This window comes from Cetorhinus maximus, chromosome 13 (assembly GCF_964194155.1).
Source record: "Cetorhinus maximus chromosome 13, sCetMax3.hap1.1, whole genome shotgun sequence".
Classification (NCBI taxonomy): Eukaryota; Metazoa; Chordata; class Chondrichthyes; order Lamniformes; family Cetorhinidae; genus Cetorhinus; species Cetorhinus maximus.
Window position 1 is genome coordinate 118,419,578 of NC_135891.1, and position 21,955 is coordinate 118,441,532.

The 21,955-nt window shown below is 47.8% G+C and overlaps 1 protein-coding gene across 9 annotated transcripts in view; it reads right to left on the reverse strand.

Moving 5' to 3' along the window:
• LOC144689047 (3',5'-cyclic-AMP phosphodiesterase 4C-like) overlaps nucleotides 1-21,955 on the reverse strand; it is a 278,616-nt gene that overhangs the window by 17,596 nt on the left and 239,065 nt on the right. For all 9 annotated transcript variants that reach the window (XM_078556179.1, XM_078556181.1, XM_078556178.1 and 6 more), the window contains 2 exons: nucleotides 7,044-7,156; nucleotides 2,485-2,578 (listed from right to left, as the gene is read on the reverse strand). In XM_078556179.1, the coding sequence (XP_078412305.1) occupies nucleotides 2,485-2,578; nucleotides 7,044-7,156 (207 nt within the window). The remainder of the gene's footprint in view (nucleotides 1-2,484; nucleotides 2,579-7,043; nucleotides 7,157-21,955) is intronic.

Here is a 21,955-nt window from a genome sequence, read left to right on the forward strand (position 1 = left end):
TGGAATAGAAGAGGGGTTTAGAAAAAAAAATTAAAATAACTGGAGACAAGTCATTTGTCAATCAAGCTGCCTGCTCTTCAGGAGATGCTCAAATACAATAGTGCAAGTTCATGTCTACTGAACTAAGGTGGGATCGCCCTGTGCAATACTCACCACATGGAACTCCGGGGTCACAGGTTCAAATCTGGCACAGTGTTCAGGACTCCTCAGCACTCCTGTGTTGCACAGGGAAACTGCAGCCAGGGCTCCTCACCTCCACCAGGTCATCCCGACAGAAATCCTGCACAAGGATGTATTGGGTGGGAGCGGGGATCAAGCCCTTTTGTGGCTCCAGAGTTCAGCTGCCTGGCAATGCTTGCCATCTCACGCCACTAAGCAGTATGACCAGATTGGTGAGGTACAGGAAACAGAGGGAGAAGAATCTGTGTTCTGGCATGAAGGTATCTGTTACTCTATATACACCCATCACCGCACCAACACACCCCGAATCCCTTGATTAGATTCCAGCCTGCAATTCGCTCCTGAACCACTCCTTCAATTCTGACCTTTTGCATATCCCCGAGTTACCTGCCCAAATATCTCATTATGTGGCTCAGTGTTAAATTTTGTTTGATAATCGCTTGTGTGAAGCACTTTAGGATGTTTTTACTATGTTCGAGATGCTTTAGAAATCCAAATTGTTAGCTAGCATTTTTCAAGGAAGAAAAAGGGAGTTTCTCCAGCATTCTGGCCAATATAACTTTTGTCAAACAACACTGTAAATTATGGGGTTTTTTTTTAAAAAGAAAAAGGCAAGAATACTTGAAGTCAACCGAGCTGAAATTTGAACTCTCAGTTTGGGATTGGCTTCAATTCCTTCTTCAGGGTCAAGGTGAGCCTAATTAACAGGAACGAACTTATCCTACATTTGCCTCCATCATGATGGATGGTCAACTAATTACGGGCGAGTCTTAGGTAAAGAAATTGGTTACGTATACAAAGAACACAAGCCATATTGTGCCAACATACCCCTGATTAAAACACTCAACCAAAAAAAGTGCTTTTGTAAAATTGCTGAATCTGGGTGAAGGGCCTCTCCGCAGGACATCATCAGTGTTAAACAGAATAGGATAGAAAATGAGATCAATCTCTAATAGTAGTTGGCTGACACTACGCTTGTGTTGCATAGAATTTACAACATAGAAACAAGCCATTTGGCCCAGCTGGTTCATACTGACATTTATGCTCCACTCGAGCCTCCTCCTGTCTTACTTTAGCTCACCCTGTCAGGTGACGAATCTTTTATTCCTTTCTCACTTGTGTTTATTTAGCTTCCTCTTAAAATACATTTACATCATTCACCTCATCCACTCCCTATGGTTCCACATTCTCACCACTCTCTGGGTAAAGAAGTTTCTCCTGAATTCCCGGCTGGATTTATTAGTGACTATTTGATATTTATAGCTTCTTTAGCCTTTGATAAATTCTCCTTTTTCTCCAGTATCAGCATTCTTGTTTCCCCCATCTCTCCTCACAGTTCAGGTGCTTGAATTTTGATATAAATGTATCCTCCACTGTATTTTGTCTACAGTGACATCGTGTATTTACATAGCATCTTTAACATATAAAATGTCTCAATGTGTTCCATAGCAGCATGTACAAACAGAATTTAACACCGAGTGGAGGCTTTAGGATAGGTGACCAAAAGCTTGGTTAAAGAGCTGGTTTTACAAAGCGTCTGTAAAAGAGTCTCAGAGAGGTTTAGGGAGGGAATTCCAGAGCTTAGGGTCCAGGCAACTGAAGGCATGACCAGACAGAATGATGAATATTGCCAAGAGGCTAGAATTGAAAGGTGCCGATATCTCAGAGGGTGTGATGCTGGAGGAGATTACAGAGATAGGAAGGGATGAGGATTCAAGGGGAATAGAAAACAGGAATGAGAATTTTAAAATCGAGGTGTTGCTTGACCAGGAACCAGTGTAGGAGCACAGTGGAATGGGACTAAGAGAGAGTTAGAACACTGGCAGCAGAGGTTTGGATGACCTCAAGTTTACGGATGGTGAAAGATGGGATGACGGCTAGGAGAGCATTGAAATAATCAAGTCTAAAGGTAACAAAGGCATGGATGAGGGCTTCAGCAGTAGATGAGCTGAGGCAGTCAATTTGTGCAGAGGAAGCTCCCATGAATGAATGAGAGAGAAATTTTGGTCAGGATACCAAGGAGAACTGCTGCATTCTTCTTTGAATTAATGGGCACGAGATCCCTCACATACACCCGAGAGAGCAGACATTTCATTTGCAAACCTGGACCACCAACAGTGCAGCACTCCCTCAGTACTGCACTGTGAGTGTCAGCCTGGATTATGGGCTCAAGTATTTAGAGTGGATGTGCGAACTCATGATCTCCTGACTCAGAGGTGAGGGAATGTTAAACACTGAGTCACAGCTGACAACGAATAGACACACGCATGCACACAAATACACTGGGCATTATACTTCACTCACCTAAAAAGGTTGTGGATATAAACTCAGAGACCTGGTTTCCTGAACGGCTCATTTCGGACAGCTGGGTCAGCTCTCGGTTTAGCATCCTCTTAAACTGTTGAGAAACGCAGAGTTGTTTGTTAAAGGTAGGTTCCGGCACCTTCCAAACTTGCAGCACTGTTACCGAGCATGCAGATGCTTTCAAGGCATGAGAGAACAAACATAGAACAATCCAGGCATTTTACTCAAGCAAATATCTGTATATCTCAATAAACACATAGCCAAACACAAATACATCAAATCCAAATAGATTAAACTGCTTCACAGCCATTCCAATCAAATACAATAACAGTGGATCAAATCCCTTCCCATTCACTCCACTGAACAAAATTCCATTGGATCAAATGTCTTCCCATTGCATAGAATCCCAATGGATCAGATCCCTTCTTGTTCACTCCTATTCTATAGAATCCCCTCGACATTCCCATTGTATACAGTGTCAATTAACGTTCCACTAACTTCAATGTATAAAATCCCAACGGATCAAACCCCTTCTTGCTCATTCCTATTGCATTGAGCCCCAATGAAGGAAAGACTCAGGATGCCTCAAGGTGCTTTACAACCAATGAAATGCTTTTAAAGTGTAGTCACAGTTGTGATGTAGGAAATGGACAAAGACTTTTCTCAATCATTCTCAAAATTAATTGCTCAAATCATCCAAAACTTATCTTAGGGAATCCAAATCCCATCAAATTCACACCCATTTATACAAACCAAATGGACAAAACCATTCATTCCCATAGTGTGGAACCCTCTCTAAATCCACAGGTTTTGTTTACACTTATACAACCACTAAGCTTAACATTTCCATATGTTTAAATGGATTGTTATCAGTCCTTGATCAGAACCCTCCCATTGACTATTTCCTGACTTTTGTTGTAACAGAGCAGTCATCAAGACAGACAAGCTGCACAGTACAAGATGGGAGTGAATTGCTCCCCTTTATCCAGAATATGTTGTCATGAGATGTCCAGTAACTGTGCAATAACAGAGTGAGTCATTCCCTTTTATCCACCATGTAAGTATACTCACAAGAGCTGGCACTGAGGCACACACGGGTCTTGCTGTACCAGATGGGGGTGAATTACTCCCTCTTACCTGTCGTGTACAGTGTGGAAAGGTGGGCGAGTGTGAAATCAGCTCTTTGCTTATTCATTAGGTTGTTACCCTTCATCACGAAGGATGGGCACGCTGATTAGATCTCAGCTGAAGGTTGCAGCCATGGCTGTGATGTTGATTGTGATCAGATAGCCCATAATGATAAACTCAAGGTAACAGGCACGAGGAGGATGGACTGGGGTACACATGGTGTCCCAGTGCAAATGGAGGGGGGGCGGGGGTGCGAAATTCAAATGGGTCAATATTTATCCTTCAACCAACATCACTAAAAACTGGTGGTTGTTGCAATGCTGCTCGTGGAATCATGCTGTGCGCAAATTGGCTGCCACTTTGCCACGTTACAACAATGACAACACTACAAAGTGGTCATTGATTGTAAAGCACTTTGTAATGTCTGTAGGTCATAAAAGGAACTATAAAAATGCAAATCTATCTTTCTTTCTCTGATGTATCCCACACAGCTCACTGTCACACTGATGTAAATCACAACCCTCACTGTAACTCTGATAAATCCCACTCCCTTCATTGTAACACTGCAATATACCCCGCACCCCCTCACTGTAACACTCCAATATACCCCGCACCCCCACACTGTAACACTCCAATATACCCCGCACCCCCACACTGTAACACTCCAATATACCCCGCACCCCCTCACTGTAACACTCTGACATACCCTGCACCCCCTCACTGTAACACTCCAATATACCCTGCACCCCCACACTGTAACACTCCAATATACACCGCACCCCCACACTGTAACACTCCAATATACCCCGCACCCCCTCACTGTAACACTCCAATATACCCCGCACCCCCTCACTGTAACACTCCAATATACACCGCACCCCCTCACTGTAACTCTGATATAAACTAAGTCAAAAGCAAAATACTGCAGATGCTGCAACTGTAAAATAAAAACTGAAAACGTTGGAAATGCTCAGCTGGTCTGGCAGCATCTGTGGAGAGAGAAAGAAATAACGTTTCAGATCGACGACCTTTTATTACTGGGATAAGCTAGTTGGCCCAAATCACCTGCCCCTACGCTCTGCTATGCTGTTCTACTAACACTCTCTCGCTCACTATCTCTTGCCAAGGGCCTTGCTGAAATTGTCTCCTCTTCCATCTCTGAAGACACCGTTCATAACTCTTTCCTTCTGCAAATCTGAAACAACAGCGTCAATACTAGGCCGAGGTGTGAACAGAGTCCCACAGCAATGTAGACCAGACAGTGTCGGTGAGTGGGTGGGGAATGTGTCTGCAGTGACATCACAGGATGAAGTTCCATTCATGTAGTATTTGCCTATCATCCGAGGACGATGAAGTCTGTCACCCACTATAGCAGACCGTGAATGCAAATTAAATCCTTTTCGTTAATATCTATTAGACCTACTGCATCCGATCGCCAGTGAATGGTCCTTTTTGCCTCCCAAGAGCAGTAAGGATCAATGGGCAATAGCAGGGTGAATCAGGTCACAGTTTACACTGTGAGGGGTAATGGGTTAGGTTGAGAGGTGGCTGGCTTACTCCTGGAGTTTAAGTTTCTCACACACGGTTTTGATGGGCAACAGGGGGGAATTCAGTCTTGTTGCCATGCTCCAATTTGAGACATGGTAGCTCCTTTTCAGAACAGACTGAATCATGTGACAAAGCTTTCACCACAAGCGTCAGGAAATTCGGAGAGCATCTTGATTCGTCATCATGCCTTAACAACAAAGAGGCCTTGCGTCGGTGTCAACCTGATCACATCTCCCACAAAAGTCTCAAAACCTTTCACCTACGCGGAATGTCGTACAAGCAAAGATTTAGTACACAGCAAGATCCCACGGACAGCAAGGAGATTGACGTGTGGATGTCATTTTCTTTTTCAGGTGATGGCAGATTGAAGTATAATACTGGTCCCAGGACACAGGGGCAAACTTTCCCTACTCTTCTCAGAAAGAGGTACCATGGGATCTTCATCTGAAAGGGCAGGTTGGTCCTCATCCAAAAAACAGTATGCCTTCAGTACTGACCCTCCGACAATGCTGTGCTCCCTCTGCTCTGACCCTCCGACAGCGTGGCCCTCCCTCAATACTGACCCTCCGACAGCGCGGCCCTCCCTCAGCTCTGACCCTCCGACAGCGTGGCCCTCCCTCAGTACTGACCCTCTGACAGCGCGGCCCTCCCTCAGCTCTGACCCTCCGACAGCGTGGCCCTCCCTCAGTACTGACCCTCCGACAGCGCAGTACTACCTCCGCTCTGACCCTCCGACAGCGCGGCCCTTCCTCAGCTCTGACCCTCCGACAGCATGGCCCTCCCTCAGCTCTGACCCTCCGACAGCACAGCCCTCCCTCAATACTGACCCTCTGACAGCGCGGCCCTCCCTCAGCTCTGACCCTCCGACAGCGCGGCCCTCCCTCAGCTCTGATCCTCCGACAGCGCGGCCCTCCCTCAGCTCTGACCCTCCGACAGCGCGGCCCTCCCTCAGCTCTGACCCTCCGACAGCGCGGCCCTCCCTCAGCTCTGACCCTCCGACAGCGCGGCCCTCCCTCAGTACTGAGCCTCCGACAGCGCGGCCCTCCCTCAGTACTGAGCCTCCGACAGCGCGGCCCTCCCTCAGTACTGAGCCTCCGACAGCGCGGCCCTCCCTCAGTACTGAGCCTCCGACAGCGCGGCCCTCCCTCAGTACTGACCCTCCGACAGTGCGGCCCTCCCTCAGTACTGACCCTCCGACAGCGCGGCCCTCCCTCAGTACTGACCCTCCGACAGTGCGGCCCTCCCTCAGTACTGACCCTCCGACAGCACGGCCCTCCCTCAGTACTAACCCTCCGATAGCACGGCACTCCCTCAGTACTGACCCTCCGACAGCGCGGCACTTCCTCAGTACTGACCCTCTGACAGCGTGGCACTCCCCCAGTACTGACCCTCTGACAGTGCAGCACTCCCTCAGTACTGACCCTCTGACAGCGCAGCACTCCCTCAGTAATGATGGTTGTCTTGAGAAACAAACAGTGACGGGTTGTGAGAAGGACAATCAGCCACTTACCATTTTACCTTCGTGGCGACTAATGCAATGACATTTTCACCCTGTAATGATAATCCATTCACTTCAGCTCAGTCAGAGGCTGCTCTGATCCATGGCGTTCCAAGGAGGATTCCGACTCTCCATTAGGAGCAGCCTACTCCTTTTGGAATGGTTTGCTACCTTGGTCTTTACCCTTGACCACTCAAAAGCTGTACCTCAAATTGGCCGTTACTCAGGAATTGTCGCGTGGCCTTTTCAGCTGGACGGTGACATCAGAACATGAAGGTTACACTGCAGAAGGATGAACATCAGCGACCTGTACAGCGTGCCCCTCTCCACCACCCACACCCCCCAACCACTCCCCCAACACACCCCTCCCCCTTTGTCAGCTTACCTTGTTGGAAGCCATCTCACTAACAGAATGCCTCGTGTGCAGCGTTTCAAGTTGATCCAAGCACCAGTCCAGTTCCTCTAGTGTCTCGGTAGCCAGTTTGTGGGTGTTCTCCTCTGGGGACAGACAGACAGACAGACAGATGTTCAGGAATGCCACGGATCGCTGTCCTGTTTCCAACAGCACCAGCGCCTGTGGTGCAACGCAGGGTAGGCTCGGAGACCCCTCTGCCCGGGCATGCCCCTTCATCTCTCAGCTCCTGGGCGGAGGGAGAAGGCCACTCCACATCTCTCAACGCCAAGGCAAAAGGTGAAAGCCCCTTTCTCTACCGAGGCTGACCTTTTCACAGCCGATTAGCAGACCATTAATTTCCTGAATTCAGAGGGTTGAAGCCGTTTCTCAATGTCTAAAACTCCTAAAACGCACACCGCAGCTCCTGTCCTTGCACCGGTCTTAAATTCCCTCAAAGCACGGGTTCAATAATTTCAATCTTGAACAGATAACATTTTAACACACCCCCCCCACACCCCCACCAACCCTCGCTCCCGAATTTTTTTCTTTTTTGATTTTGGCTCATTCAGTCACTTTTCAGTTCAGTTGCTCGCTGAGATTCATTTCGTTTTCTCTTTGCCTCGAAACAAGACAAAAGTTAACACTATCCGGCAGGTCAGTTAGCAAACAGGCATCTCAGAGTGGCTCGGAGACTGAATGGGAAGCTTATCCAACCCATGATCGGAGGGGAAATCCCCGAATCCTGTTTCCCAAAGCCTGCAGCGGGTAAAGGCTTTTTGTGAATGAGCAGTTTGCTGGAAAATCTGACATGGAGCAGTGCAGATTGATGATCTGGAATTGCGATGGGAAGATTTTGTGCCCCAGGGCTTTCAAACGTGGTGTGGTCAGATGGTGGTTGTGGCTGAATAATGAAGATCAGTGGGGTTGGGGGGGGGGTCTGGGGTTTAATTTTTTTTAACCATTCGTGGGATGTAGGCGTCACTGGCATTTATTGCCCATCCCTAGTTGCCCTTGTTCAGGGAGCATTTAAGAGTCAACCACATTGCTGTGGGTCTGGAGTCACATGTAGGCCAGACCCGATAAGGACATTAGTAAACTAAGATGGGTTTTTACGACAATTGGCAATGGTTTCGTGGTCATCATTCGCCTTTTTTTTTTACTGAATTCAAATTTCACCATCTGCTGTGGTGGGGTTCGAACCCGAGTCCCCAGAGCATTACCCTGGGTCTCTGGATTACCAGTCCAGTGACAATACCACTACGCCACTGCCTCTCCTAATTCCTGGTCTGTGTGGAGTTAGCTCATCTCAGCCAAGGCGGTTGATAGGGTGAGCAAGGGTGGGGGTAGTAGGGCTATTGTTGGATTCAAAAGCCCTATGGATATTTGGCAGGGACCCGGGATGCTTTCCTTCAAAAGTGCGAGGGAAATGAACATAAGAAACATGAGCAGGTGTAGACCTTATGGCACCTGGGCCCTCCTCCACCATTCAATACCATCATAGCTGATCTTGGCTTCAACTTTTCTTTTTCACGTGCCCTCAATGTCCTTTCATTCCCAGAGACCAAAATCTGTCCATCTCAGCCCTGAGGTTTACTCAACAATGGAGCATCCAAAACCCTCTGGGGTAGAGATTCAAAGATTTATAAAACTCAGTGAAGAAATTTCTCCTCATCTCAATCCTAAATGATCGGCTCCCGATTCTGAGGCTGTGTCCCCATGTTCTAGATTCCCCAACCAGGGGGGGAGATCGCCTCTCACTGTTCTTATCTCCAGACAGTATAGGCCCAATTTACTCAGTCTCTCACCATAGGACAACCCCTCATCCCAGGATCCAAATGAGGGAACTTTCACTGTAACACCTCCAATGAAAGCATATCCTTCCGATATACGGAGATCAAAACTGCACAAAATATTCCAGGTGTGGTCTCACCAAGGCCTTAAACAATTGTAGCAAGACTTCTTTATTCCTGTACTCCAATCCCCTTGCAATAAAGGCCAAAACATCATATGCCTTTCTAATTGCTTGCTGTGCCTGAATGCCAGTTTGCAGTGTTCCTTGTATGAGCACACGCAAGTCCTCCTGAACACAACAGTTTCATGCCTTTTAAAAAATATTCTGCTTTTCTGTTGTTATGACTGAAGTGAATAACCACACATTTCCCCACATTATACCATTGGTGGGCGAGGAGAGAATCAGAGACGTCCCTGCTCTCACAAGTTCAAGTGAATATTGACTGCCACTCAACGCAGGATGGTTGCTTGAGCAGGGGAAGTCTGTTGGTACGTGTGACACTGTACCTCAGCTAGAGTGAGAGTCTTTAGTCGGACACGGGAGGAGACACCATGGGTAAAAGAAAAAATCTTTCACCCAAAAGCTACGAAACGCTAAAGATGGAGAACAAACCCGCCGGAAGAGAGGCAAGAAATAAAACCCAAACCTCATGTTTGGAGAGCACTGAATTCATCACAACTTGTATTTTATGTGGCAAACATCCAAATATGCTTCACAGAATCACTATCCAATAACATTTGAGAAAAAGCTGCATAGGAGATATTAGAGCTAGTGACCAAAAATGTTATTTGATGGATATTTTAAGTGGGGAGAGTTAAGACATCCGAGTTCTGCCGTGACAGTATCACCTGCAGCTCACTCTGCGATGGGTTCTGTCATGACTTCCATCGTTTACAGTGTGTGCAGACACAGGAGAAATGTAACTCAGCATTAAATAGAAGAAAATCCTCCATTTCCTGATCAAAATGCAGCAATATCTCTCTCCCCAGCCTACTGCAAAATAAGGGATAATTATTTTACCACTGACATAACAGATCATTGTGAATGCTTCGTAGCCCATCACTTCTTGAAAGCTTCCTCCCTTCTACACTGTCCCCATCAAACACTCCCAGGACAGGTACAGCACGGGGTTAGATACAGAGTAAAGCTCCCTCTACACCGTCCCCATCAAACACTCCCAGGACAGGTACAGCACGGGGTTAGATACAGAGTAAAGCTCCCTCTACACTGTCCCCATCAAACACTCCCAGGGCAGGTACAGCACGGGGTTAGATACAGAGTAAAGCTCCCTCTACACTGTCCCCATCAAACACTCCCAGGACAGGTACAGCACGGGGTTAGATACAGAATAAAGCTCCCTTTATACTGTCCCCATCAAACACTCCCAGGACAGGTACAGCACGGGGTTAGATACAGAGCAAAGCTCCCTTTATACTGTCCCCATCAAACACTCCCAGGACAGGTACAGCACGGGGTTAGATACAGAGTAAAGCTCCCTTTATACTGTCCCCATCAAACACTCCCAGGACAGGTACAGCACGGGGTTAGATACAGAGCAAAGCTCCCTTTATACTGTCCCCATCAAACACTCCCAGGACAGGTACAGCACGGGGTTAGATACAGAGTAAAGCTCCCTCTACACTGTCTCCATCAAACACTCCCAGGACATATCCCTACAACAGTCTCCTAGCCCACCCCACTGCCCTGAGCTCACTTTTCCTCTGATTCTGACCTCTTGCTCATCCCCGATTTTCATTGTTCCACCATTGGCAGCCACCTCTTTGGCTGCCCGGGGCCTAAGCTCTGGAATTCCCTCCCGGAACATCTTTGCCTCTCCATGCCACCTCCGGCTTTAAGATTCTCCTTAAAACTCACCCCTGTTCAAATTTTCGAAACCCCTCCTAATACTTTCTCCTTTGGGTTAGTGTCTATTTTTGTCTGATCATGTTTCTGTGAAGCAGATTGAGATGTATTTCTGCGTCATCATGTTGTTGTTAATTGAATGGATAAAGGGGAGATGACAGAAATAGTGCTGTTGGACTTTCAGAAGGTGCTTAGTAAAATCTTACTAAAGCTTGTTTAAAACATTCAGGCACACAGTACCAGAGGACATGTCACAGAATGGATAGAGTTGGTTGATGAACAAGGGACAAAGATGAGAGATAAATGGCTGTCACCTGGATTGGAGAACACTTGGAAATGGTTCTTGGAAATGCTGTTTCTGTGCTCCCTCTCTCTCTGGTCCCTCTCTCCTTCCCCCTCTCTTTCTGGTTCTTCCTCCTTCCCTCTTCCTCTGGTCCCTCCCTCCCCAATCTCCCTCTCTCGATAATAAAAACAGAAATTGCTAGAAAAACTCAGCAGGTCCGGCAGCATCTGTGGACAGAGAAACAGAGCTTCTCGAGTCAAATATGACACTTCTCTCTCTGTTTTGTGATGGTATGTTACAGGCTTGGCAAACTGCAAGGAGAGCCAGCTCGATCTCTCTCAGAGCCTTCAACCTCATCCACATGGAAATGGTTACCATCCATCGAGAGGAAAAGACCTCAGAGGTCTGAGAGGTACTCCAACTGAGTTGCAATGGGATGCTGCCTCACAATGAAATCTTTCATTGTTGCTGGGGTTCTTGCGCAATGTCATGCCCAGAATGTACAATGTAGGTTCAAAAGATCCCATAAACAGCAACATGACAATGAACAGATAACTTGATGCTTTTATTGATGTTGGTTAAGGGATTACTATTGGATCTGTGAAATAGTAATCACTGGATCTTTTACATACACCTGAGAGAGCAGATAGGGCTTTGGTACATTAATGTATCATCCAAAAGTGCAGCACCCCCTCAGCACCGAGCCTCCGACAGTGTGGTACTCCCTCAGGACTGAGCCTCCGAAAGTGCGGCGCTCCCTCGGGACCGAGCCTCTGACAGTGCGGCGCTCCCTCGGGACCCAGCCTCCGACAGTGCGGCGCTCCCTCGGGACCCAGCCTCCGACAGTGCGGCGCTCCCTCGGGACCCAGCCTCCGACAGTGCGGCGCTCCCTCGGGACCCAGCCTCCGACAGTGCGGCGCTCCCTCGGGACCCAGCCTCCGACAGTGCGGCGCTCCCTCGGGACCCAGCCTCCGACAGTGCGGCGCTCCCTCGGGACCCAGCCTCCGACAGTGCGGCGCTCCCTCGGGACCCAGCCTCCGACAGTGCGGCGCTCCCTCGGGACCCAGCCTCCGACAGTGCGGCGCTCCCTCGGGACCCAGCCTCCGACAGTGCGGCGCTCCCTCGGGACCCAGCCTCCGACAGTGCGGCGCTCCCTCGGGACCCAGCCTCCGACAGTGCGGCGCTCCCTCGGGACCCAGCCTCCGACAGTGCGGCGCTCCCTCGGGACCCAGCCTCCGACAGTGCGGCGCTCCCTCGGGACCCAGCCTCCGACAGTGCGGCGCTCCCTCGGGACCCAGCCTCCGACAGTGCGGCGCTCCCTCGGGACCGAGCCTCCGACAGTGCGGCGCTCCCTCGGGACCCAGCCTCCGACAGTGCGGCGCTCCCTCGGGACCGAGCCTCCGACAGTGCGGCGCTCCCTCGGGACCGAGCCTCCGACAGTGCGGCGCTCCCTCAGGACCGAGCCTCCGACAGTGCGGCGCTCCCTCGGGACCCAGCCTCCGACAGTGCGGCGCTCCCTCAGGACCGAGCCTCCGACAGCGCTGCGCTCCCTCGGGACCCAGCCTCCGACAGTGCGCTGTTCTCTCAGTACTTCACTTGAAGCATCAGCCTGAATTACCTGTTTAACTCTCTGGGCTATTGTTTGAACCCATGACATTCTGACTCAGGGTCAGGCTACCCACTGAGCCACAGCTGACACCAGCGGGAGGGAGTCGGTGATGCTGAGAGTCGCTTTGAGCTCCATGGATTTATTTCAAACACTGGAGCTGATTGCTGCTGTGCTCAATTAAGGTTGTGGCTTGATTGATCGGACACAGTGCTGGGCCGCTGTGTATATTTAGTAGCCAGTCTGACCCTCTAACATCTCCCCTAGGAACCATTAGCTGCATTATTGCTGATGGGCAATTGTAGAGTGAGAAGCAGAGAGACAGCCCTGGGTTATAATCATTCACTTTACTGAAATTAATAGCCAAGTTCTTGTAATTGTTCCCAGGAGAACAGTCCAAGGAGAATGTGAGATAGTTTCAGAGAACAAGGGAGTTTTTAGAGACCTGTCTGAGACCAAACCTGGGCAACTGTGCACTTCACATGAACTTTATCTGGACTGCATGCAAGTGAACCAGACAGATTTGGGATTTTCCAGAGGGGATGTAGCTGGGGATGGGCTTTAATCTCCAGTCTGTTCGGAGTTAGGTGATCTCAGCAGGAACAGCTGTTTGGGAGGGGGCGTGGTTGGAGGGTTGCGGGAGGTGGGGGTGGGGTGGGGAAAGAGACTGCAATTGGCTTTTTGCAGGGCTCGGCAATGGAACAACCAAAGGACCAGGGCCCCTGCTTTGGATCAGTATCCCAGAGCCAGCATCTGGATGGCAGAAGAGGACAGGATCAAACTTAGCTGTGAGACTAGAACATGCCACTATTTGGCCTTGGAGGGCGCACACACAGACAGACAGTCACACAGACTCTCTCTCTCACGCTCACACTGTACATGCTCACACACACCTTCCAGCAAGAGTCACTGGACAAAGATCAGGGCCGGGACACCCTGCATTCATTTCCCACTCTCTGAGCCAGGAATGGTGGGATCGCCTGCAGTCCTTGCAGCCATGCTGCTTTGCGGAGATGTGCTAACTCAGCGCACAGGCAGACTGGCTCCAGTCAACCTCCTGGGCCGTAAGGCTCAGTCCCACATTCCAGGCAGTGCATTCACCCACTGAGCCACACAGCAGAGCCCAGGAACGTTTAGTACCGCTGTTACCAGGGTTACGGTAACCTGCCAATGTTGCTGTCGTGTGTACACACTCTGTCCAAGTAAAATGTCGTTCAAAATGTTGAAAAGGACCGCAGGCAGGGACTATGAAGCGCAGCATGGTGGTTGTTGTACAGTACAGTTTTCAGACTGGCCTCCCAGGGACTGAAATGGAGGCAAGGTAATTCCTGACCCTCACTTCATATCTCCATAGTCCCTTTAAATGAAGGGAAGAGTCATTTGCATCTGCCTTTCTGGTGGTCACAGGGCCAAGGGGAGACACATGGCACTCACTCTCGTCAATCCAGCTATGCCTCAAGACTGCAACCAGGCAGGCTGGAGGCCAGCAATCTGCTGGGCAAAGATATCCCTTTAATATGCAAATGGGGAGGATATTGTTGAACTGTTCTGTGCAGATCCACAAGCTTCTTCAGTCCTGGAGTTCTCCCAAAGGAGAGCTTTTTACACGAGGTCAGGGCGCATTGATTAAACTGGCAAAGCACACCTCAGGTACAGGAAAGGGTTAAGTGGGCACTGAAGGTCAGTGAAAGATGATGGAGTGACGCCTGGGGGGGGTGCAGGCATCACGAGAAAACAGCCGGGGAGCGAAGAGTCAGCGCCTGGTGTTCTTATTAATGGTCCTCTGCTGACGTCAATGGGATGGTTAGCATACTCACTGCGGCATGAGAGGCAGCCCTGTGTGGGCTCCCCAGGTACATTGCCAAATGGTGCATGGAAAAACATGACATGGAATCTATAGTTCAGGACCCGGAGTGCATTCCAGAGGCCGCAGATTGACACAAACCTCCACAGATTTTCATGACGCTGCAGCCTGGCTGATTTGATTTCAGAGCCTGGAGGTTTACACCCTAATGTGCTAGTTGTGCCGGCTGCGGCTTAGAGGGGTAGCATGCTCGCTCCGAGTCAGAAAATATGGGTAGGAATCCCACTTCAGAGACTTGAGCACAAAAATCCAGGCTGACATTCGCAGTGCAGTACAGAGGGAGTGCTGCACTGTTGGAGGGGCCGTCCTTTTGATGAGATATTGGACCAAGCGCTCTTGGGTGGATGTAAAAGATCCCATAGCCACTACTCCAAGAGCAGGGGAATTATCCCCCAGTGCCCTTGGGTCAATATTTACCCCTTAACCAACATCACTGTAACAGATTATTTGGTCATTATCACATTGCTGTTTGAGGGAGCTTGCTGTGCACAAATTGGCTGTCATATTTCCTACATTCCAACAGTGGCTACACTTCAAAATATACTTCATTGGCTGGAAAGTGCTTTGAGACAGCCTGCGATCATGAAAGTGCCTTAGAAATGTAAACTTATCTTTCATCCAGACAATGAGTTATGTAGAAGTTTCCCTTAAACCTGCTATCTTGCTTCCTTCTTACAACAACAGCAAAGTGAGACTTTTCTGATAAATGCTGGAATTTCCGGGATCAGGTGAATTAAAAATAAAGTGGCGTTTATAGCGATAGAGTGTGAGAGAAACAGCGTGGTCATTTACAGTGAGAGTGAGAGAGAAGCGGTGCCATTTACAGGGAGGGAGTATGAGAGAAACAGCATGGCCATTTACAGCGAGAGAGTGTGAGAGAAACAGCGTGGCCATTTACAGCGAGAGAGTGAGAGAGAAGTTGTGCCTTTTACAGGGAAGGAGTGTGAGAGAAACAGCGTGGTCATTTACAGCGAGAGAGAAACAGCGTGGTCATTTACAGCGAGAGAGAAACAGCGTGGTCATTTACAGCGAGAGAGAAACAGCGTGGTCATTTACAGCGAGAGAGAAACAGCGTGGTCATTTACAGCGAGACAGAAACAGCGTGGTCATTTACAGCGAGAGAGAAACAGCGTGGTCATTTACAGTGGAGAGAAACAGCGTGGTCATTTACAGCAAGAGTGAGAGAAGCGGTGCCATTTACAGGGAGTGAGTGTGAGAGAAACAGCGTGGTTATTTACAGCGAGAGTGAGAGAGAAACAGCATGGTCATTTACAGCGAGAGTGAGAGAGAAACAGCATGGTCATTTACAGCGAGAGAGTGTGAGAGAAACAGCATGGTCACTTACAGCGAGAGAGTGTGAGAGAAACAGCGTGGTCACTTACAGCGAGAGAGTGTGAGAGAAACAGCGTGGTCACTTACAGCGAGAGAGTGTGAGAGAAACAGTGTGGTCATTTACAGCGAGAGAGTGTGAGAGAAACAGCATGGTCACTTACAGCGAGAGAGTGTGAGAGAAACAGCGTGGTCACTTACAGCGAGAGTGAGAGAGAAACAGCGTGGCCATTTACAGCGAGAGTGAGAGAGAAGCGATGCCATTTACAGGGAGTGAGTGTGAGAGAAACAGTGTGGTCACTTACAGCGAGAGAGTGTGAGAGAAACAGCGTGGTCACTTACAGCGAGAGTGAGAGAGAAACAGCGTGGCCATTTACAGCGAGAGTGAGAGAGAAGCGATGCCATTTACAGGGAGTGAGTGTGAGAGAAACAGCATGGTCATTTACAGCGAGAGTGAGAGAGAAACAGCATGGTCACTTACAGCGAGAGTGAGAGAGAAACAGCGTGGCCATTTACAGCGAGAGTGAGAGAGAAGCGATGCCATTTACAGGGAGTGAGTGTGAGAGAAACAGCATGGTCATTTACAGTGAGAGTGAGAGAGAAACAGCGTGGTCATTTACAGCGAGAGTGAGAGAGAAACAGCGTGGTCATTTACAGCGAGAGTGAGAGAGAAACAGCGTGGTCACTTACAGCGAGAGAGTGAGAGACAAACAGCGTGGTCATTTACAGCGAGAGTGTGAGAGAAACAGCATGGTCACTTACAGCGAGAGTGAGAGAAGCGGTGCCATTTACAGGGAGTGAGTGTGAGAGAAACAGCGTGGTTATTTACAGCGAGAGTGAGAGAGAAACAGCGTGGTCATTTACAGCGAGAGTGAGAGAGAAACAGCATGGTCATTTACAGCGAGAGAGTGTGAGAGAAACAGCATGGTCACTTACAGCGAGAGAGTGTGAGAGAAACAGCGTGGTCACTTACAGCGAGAGAGTGTGAGAGAAACAGCGTGGTCACTTACAGCGAGAGAGTGTGAGAGAAACAGTGTGGTCATTTACAGCGAGAGAGTGTGAGAGAAACAGCATGGTCACTTACAGCAAGAGAGTGTGAGAGAAACAGCGTGGTCACTTACAGCGAGAGTGAGAGAGAAACAGCGTGGCCATTTACAGCGAGAGTGAGAGAGAAGCGATGCCATTTACAGGGAGTGAGTGTGAGAGAAACAGTGTGGTCACTTACAGCGAGAGAGTGTGAGAGAAACAGCGTAGTCACTTACAGCGAGAGAGTGTGAGAGAAACAGCGTGGTCACTTACAGCGAGAGTGAGAGAGAAACAGCGTGGCCATTTACAGCGAGAGTGAGAGAGAAGCGATGCCATTTACAGGGAGTGAGTGTGAGAGAAACAGCATGGCCATTTACAGCGAGAGTGAGAGAGAAGCGATGCCATTTACAGGGAGTGAGTGTGAGAGAAACAGCGTGGTCATTTACAGCGAGAGTGAGAGAGAAACAGCATGGTCACTTACAGCGAGAGTGAGAGAGAAACAGCGTGGCCATTTACAGCGAGAGTGAGAGAGAAGCGATGCCATTTACAGGGAGTGAGTGTGAGAGAAACAGCATGGTCATTTACAGCGAGAGTGAGAGAGAAACAGCGTGGTCATTTACAGCGAGAGTGAGAGAGAAACAGCATGGTCATTTACAGCGAGAGTGAGAGAGAAACAGCGTGGTCACTTACAGCGAGAGAGTGAGAGACAAACAGCGTGGTCATTTACAGCGAGAGTGTGAGAGAAACAGCATGGTCACTTACAGCGAGAGTGAGAGAGAAACAGCATGGTCACTTACAGCGAGAGTGAGAGAGAGAAACAGCATGGTCATTTACAGCGAGAGTGAGAGAGAAACAGCGTGGTCATTTACAGCGAGAGTGAGAGAGAAACAGCGTGGTCACTTACAGCGAGAGTGAGAGAGAAACAGCATGGTCACTTACAGCGAGAGTGAGAGAGAAACAGCGTGGTCATTTACAGCGAGAGTGAGAGAGAAGAGCAGGGCCATTTAGAGGGAGAGAGTGTGAGAGAAACAGTGGGGTCATTTACAGCGAGAGAATATAAGAGGCGTGGGGCCATTTACAGCGAGAGAATGAGAGAGAAACATTGTGATCATTTACAGTGAGAGTGTGAGAGGGGAAACAGTGTGGTCATTTATAGCGAGAGAGAGAAACACAGCTGTACCATTTACTGCAAGTGTGTATGAGAGAAAGGGCGTGGCAATTTACAGTGACAGAGTGAGAGAGAAACATCGTGGTCATTTACAGCAAGAGTGAGAGAGAAACAGCGGGACCATTTACAGCAAGAGTGAGAGAGAAACAGCGGGACCATTTACAGCAAGAGTTTGTGAGAGAAAGGGCGTGGTCATTTAAAGGCAGAGAGTGAGAGAGAAGCAGTGGGGCCATTTACAGGGAGTGAGTGCGAGAGAAGCAGTGGGGCCATTTACAGGGAGTGAGTGCGAGAGGAGTGGGGCCTTTAACAGTGAGAGAGTGAGAAGAGTGTGAGATCTTTAAAGAGCGCGAGGGAAAAAAGCACCAGAAGCAGCTGACTGGTAAGTAGGATTGGTGAGTATTTCTAGTCTGGAAAGTAAAAGTAAGGTCTTTAGTTTGTGTTTAGATCTCTAGTCTTTTTTTCTCTATTTTTTTTTTTAAAGATAGCTTGTTACGTATAAGATCGATACTGGTTTCTATAAAGATAATTTTAATAAAGTGTAAAGAGTGGGGATACCAAAGTAATTAATTAATTAAAATATGATAGCAATGACAGGACGGGTGATGTGTTGCTGCTGTGGCATGTGGGAGCTGCTGGACACCGAGGTGATCCAGAGCGAACACATCTGTAGCAAGTGTTGCAGCTCGAGGAACTTCAGATCTGAGTTGAGGAGGTGGAGTCTGAGCTGCAGACATTGCGCCACATCAGGGAGGGGGAAAGTTACCTGGACACTTTGCTCCAGGAGGTCGCCACACCCCTCAGATTAGGCAATTCAAATTTGGTCTGTGATCAGGGACAGAAGGGTGTGGCTGCAGGTGAAGCAGGTATGGGGACCCAGAGGGTAGCGTTCAAGGAGCCTCGGCCCCTGCAACTGTCCAACAGTTACGAGGTTCTTGCAAGCTGTGTGGACGAGAGCGGGGACTGCAGGGAGGATGAGCGAACTAACCACAGCACTGTGGTATAGGGAGCCATTCAAGTGGGGGGAGAAAATGGGAGCGTAGTAGTGATGGGGGACAGTATAATTAGGTGGATAGATGCTGTTCTCTGCAGCCGTGAGTGAGAGTCCCTAAGGCTGTGTTGCCTGCCCAGGCCAGGGTTAAGGAGATCTCCTCAAGGCAGGAGAGGAACTTGGAGTGGGAGGGGAGGGATCCAGTTGTCATTGTCCACGTTAGTACCAACGGCATTGATAGGACTAGAAAGGCGGTTCTGCTGAAAGAATTTGAACAGTTAGGAGCTAAATTAAAAAGCAGAACCTCCAAGGTAATATTCTCAGGATTACTACCCAAGCCACGGGCAAACTGGTATAGGGTAAATAAAGTCAAGGAGTTAAGTGTGTGGCTCAGAGATTGGCGTGGGAGGAATGGGTTTCAGTTCATGGGGCACTAGCGCCAGTACTGGGGTAGAAGGGAGCTGCTCCGGTCAGGCGGGCTTCACTTGAACTGTGCTGGGACCAGTGTCCTGGCAAACTGAATAACTAGAGCTGTAAAGAGAACTTTAAACTAAATAGAGTGGGAGGGAGGGTTCTGGAGATGAGATACATTGGCTTACAAAGCAAAACGATATGGCAGCCTTGCAGGGAAGCTATTCAGATAATGATACCCAGTGTGTGACAGGAAGGGACAGAGTGTACAAACATTTAAAAAGCATCAAATAGGGTCAAAGGGTGAAAAAATGGTAAAAAGGCAAAATTAATGGCTCTTTACTTAAATGCACATAATATTCGGAACAAAATAAATGAATTAACAGCACAAATAGAGATTAATGGGTATGATCTTATAGCCATTACGGAGACGTAGTTACAAGGAGATCAAAGCTGGGAACTAAATTTTCAGGGGTATGTGACTTTTTGAAAGGATAGGCAAGAAGAAAGGGTGGTGGGGTAGCTTTGTTAGTACAAGATGCAAGGAATACGGTAGCAAGAAAGGATCTTGTATCAGAAGACGTAGAATCCATATGGGTGGAGGTAAGAAATAACAAGGGAAGATGGTGGGAGTAGTCTATAGGCTCCATGACAGTAGCTATACTGTAGGCCAGAGAATAAATCAGGAGATAATGAGGGCATGTAAAAAAGGTAGTACATTAATCATGGGTGACTTTAATCTTCATGTAAATTGGGAAAATCAAATTGGCAAGAGGGAACCGCGATTAAGAATTCATAGAGCGAATTCGGGACAGTTTCTTAGAACTATATGTTGTGAATCCAACCATGGATCAGGCTATTTTGGATCTGGCAATGTGTAATGGGCAAGTTTAATGAATGATCTCAGAGTAAAGGATCCCCTAGGAAACAGTGACCATAATATAGTAGAATTCAGCATTCAGTTTGAGAATGAGAAACTTGGGTCGGAAACAACTGTGCTAAATTTGAATAAGGGTAATTACAATGGAACGAGGGCAGAGTTGGCTGGAGTGGACTGGGAAAGCAGTTTAGCAGAAAAAATGGTTGAACAATGGCAGACGCTTAAGAAAATAGTTCATGACTCTCGACAAAGATATATCCCAGTCAGGAAGAAGGATTCAAGGAAGGGGATAAACCAACCATGGTTAACCAAGGAAATTAAGGACAGTATCAAAATTGAAAGAAAAAAAACATACAATGTGGCAAAGATTAGTGGTAAGCCAGAGGATTGGGAAAGTTTTAAAAGCCAACACAAGATGACCAAAAAAATGATAAAGAGGGAGAAAGTAAATTTTGAGGGTAAGCTAGCAAGTAATATAAAAACAGACAGTAAGCACTTCTTTAAATATATAAAAAGGAAGAGAGAGGCCAAAGTGAACATAGGCCCCTTAGAGAATGAGGCTGGGGAAATAATAATGGGGAACCAGGAAATGGCAGAAGAGTTGAATAAATACTTTGCTTCAGTCTTCATGGTAGAAAATACTAATGGCATTCCAAAAATACAAAATAATCAAGGGGCAAAAGGCATGGAGGAAATAAATACAATAACTAAAACTAGAGACAAAGTACCCGGGAAACTAATGGGGCTAAAGGCTGATAAGTCCCCTGGAACTGATGGGTTGCATCTTAGGATATTAAAGGAAGTAGCTACAGAGATAGTGGATGTACTGGTAGTAATCTTCCAAGAATCTTTAGGTTCTGGAAAAGTCCCAGAGGATTGGAAAACTGCCAATGTAACAGCCTTATTCAAAAAGGGAGGTGACGAGAAACAGGTAACTATAGGCTAGTTAGCTTAATGCGTATCATTGGGAAAATGTTGGGAGTGTATTATAGAGGATGTAATAGCAGAGCATTTAGAATTACATAATCTAATCAAGCAGAGTCAGCATGGCTTCATGAAGGGGAAATCATGCTTAACAAATTTATTAGAATTCTTTGAGGTGGTAACAAGCAGGATAGATACAGGGGAACTAGTAGATGTAACATAATTGGATTTTCAAAAGGCTTTCGATAAGGTACTGCACATAAGGCTACTCAATAAGATAAGAGCCCATGGTGTTGGGGGTAGTATATTAGCATATATAGATAGAGGATTGGCTAACTAATAGAAGACAGAGAGTTGGGAAAAGGGGGTCCTTTTCGGGATAGCAACCTGTAACTAGTGGAGTGTCACAGTGATCAGTGCTGGGGCCACAATTATTTACAATATATATTAATGACTTAGATGAGGGAAGTGAATGTACTATCGCCAAGTTTGCAGATGACACAAAAATAGGTGGGAAGGCAAGCGGTGAGGATGACACAAGGAATCTACAGAGGGACATAGACAGATTAAGTGAACGGGCAAAAACTTGGCAGATGGAATATAATGTGGGAAAATGTAAGGTTGTGCACTTCGGCGGGAAGAATACAGGAGCTGAATATTATTTAAATAGAGAAAGACTGCAGAAGGCTGCAGCACAGAGGGATTTGGGAGTACTTGTGCATGAATCACAAAAAGCTAAGTTACAAGTTCAACAGGTAATAGGTAATGC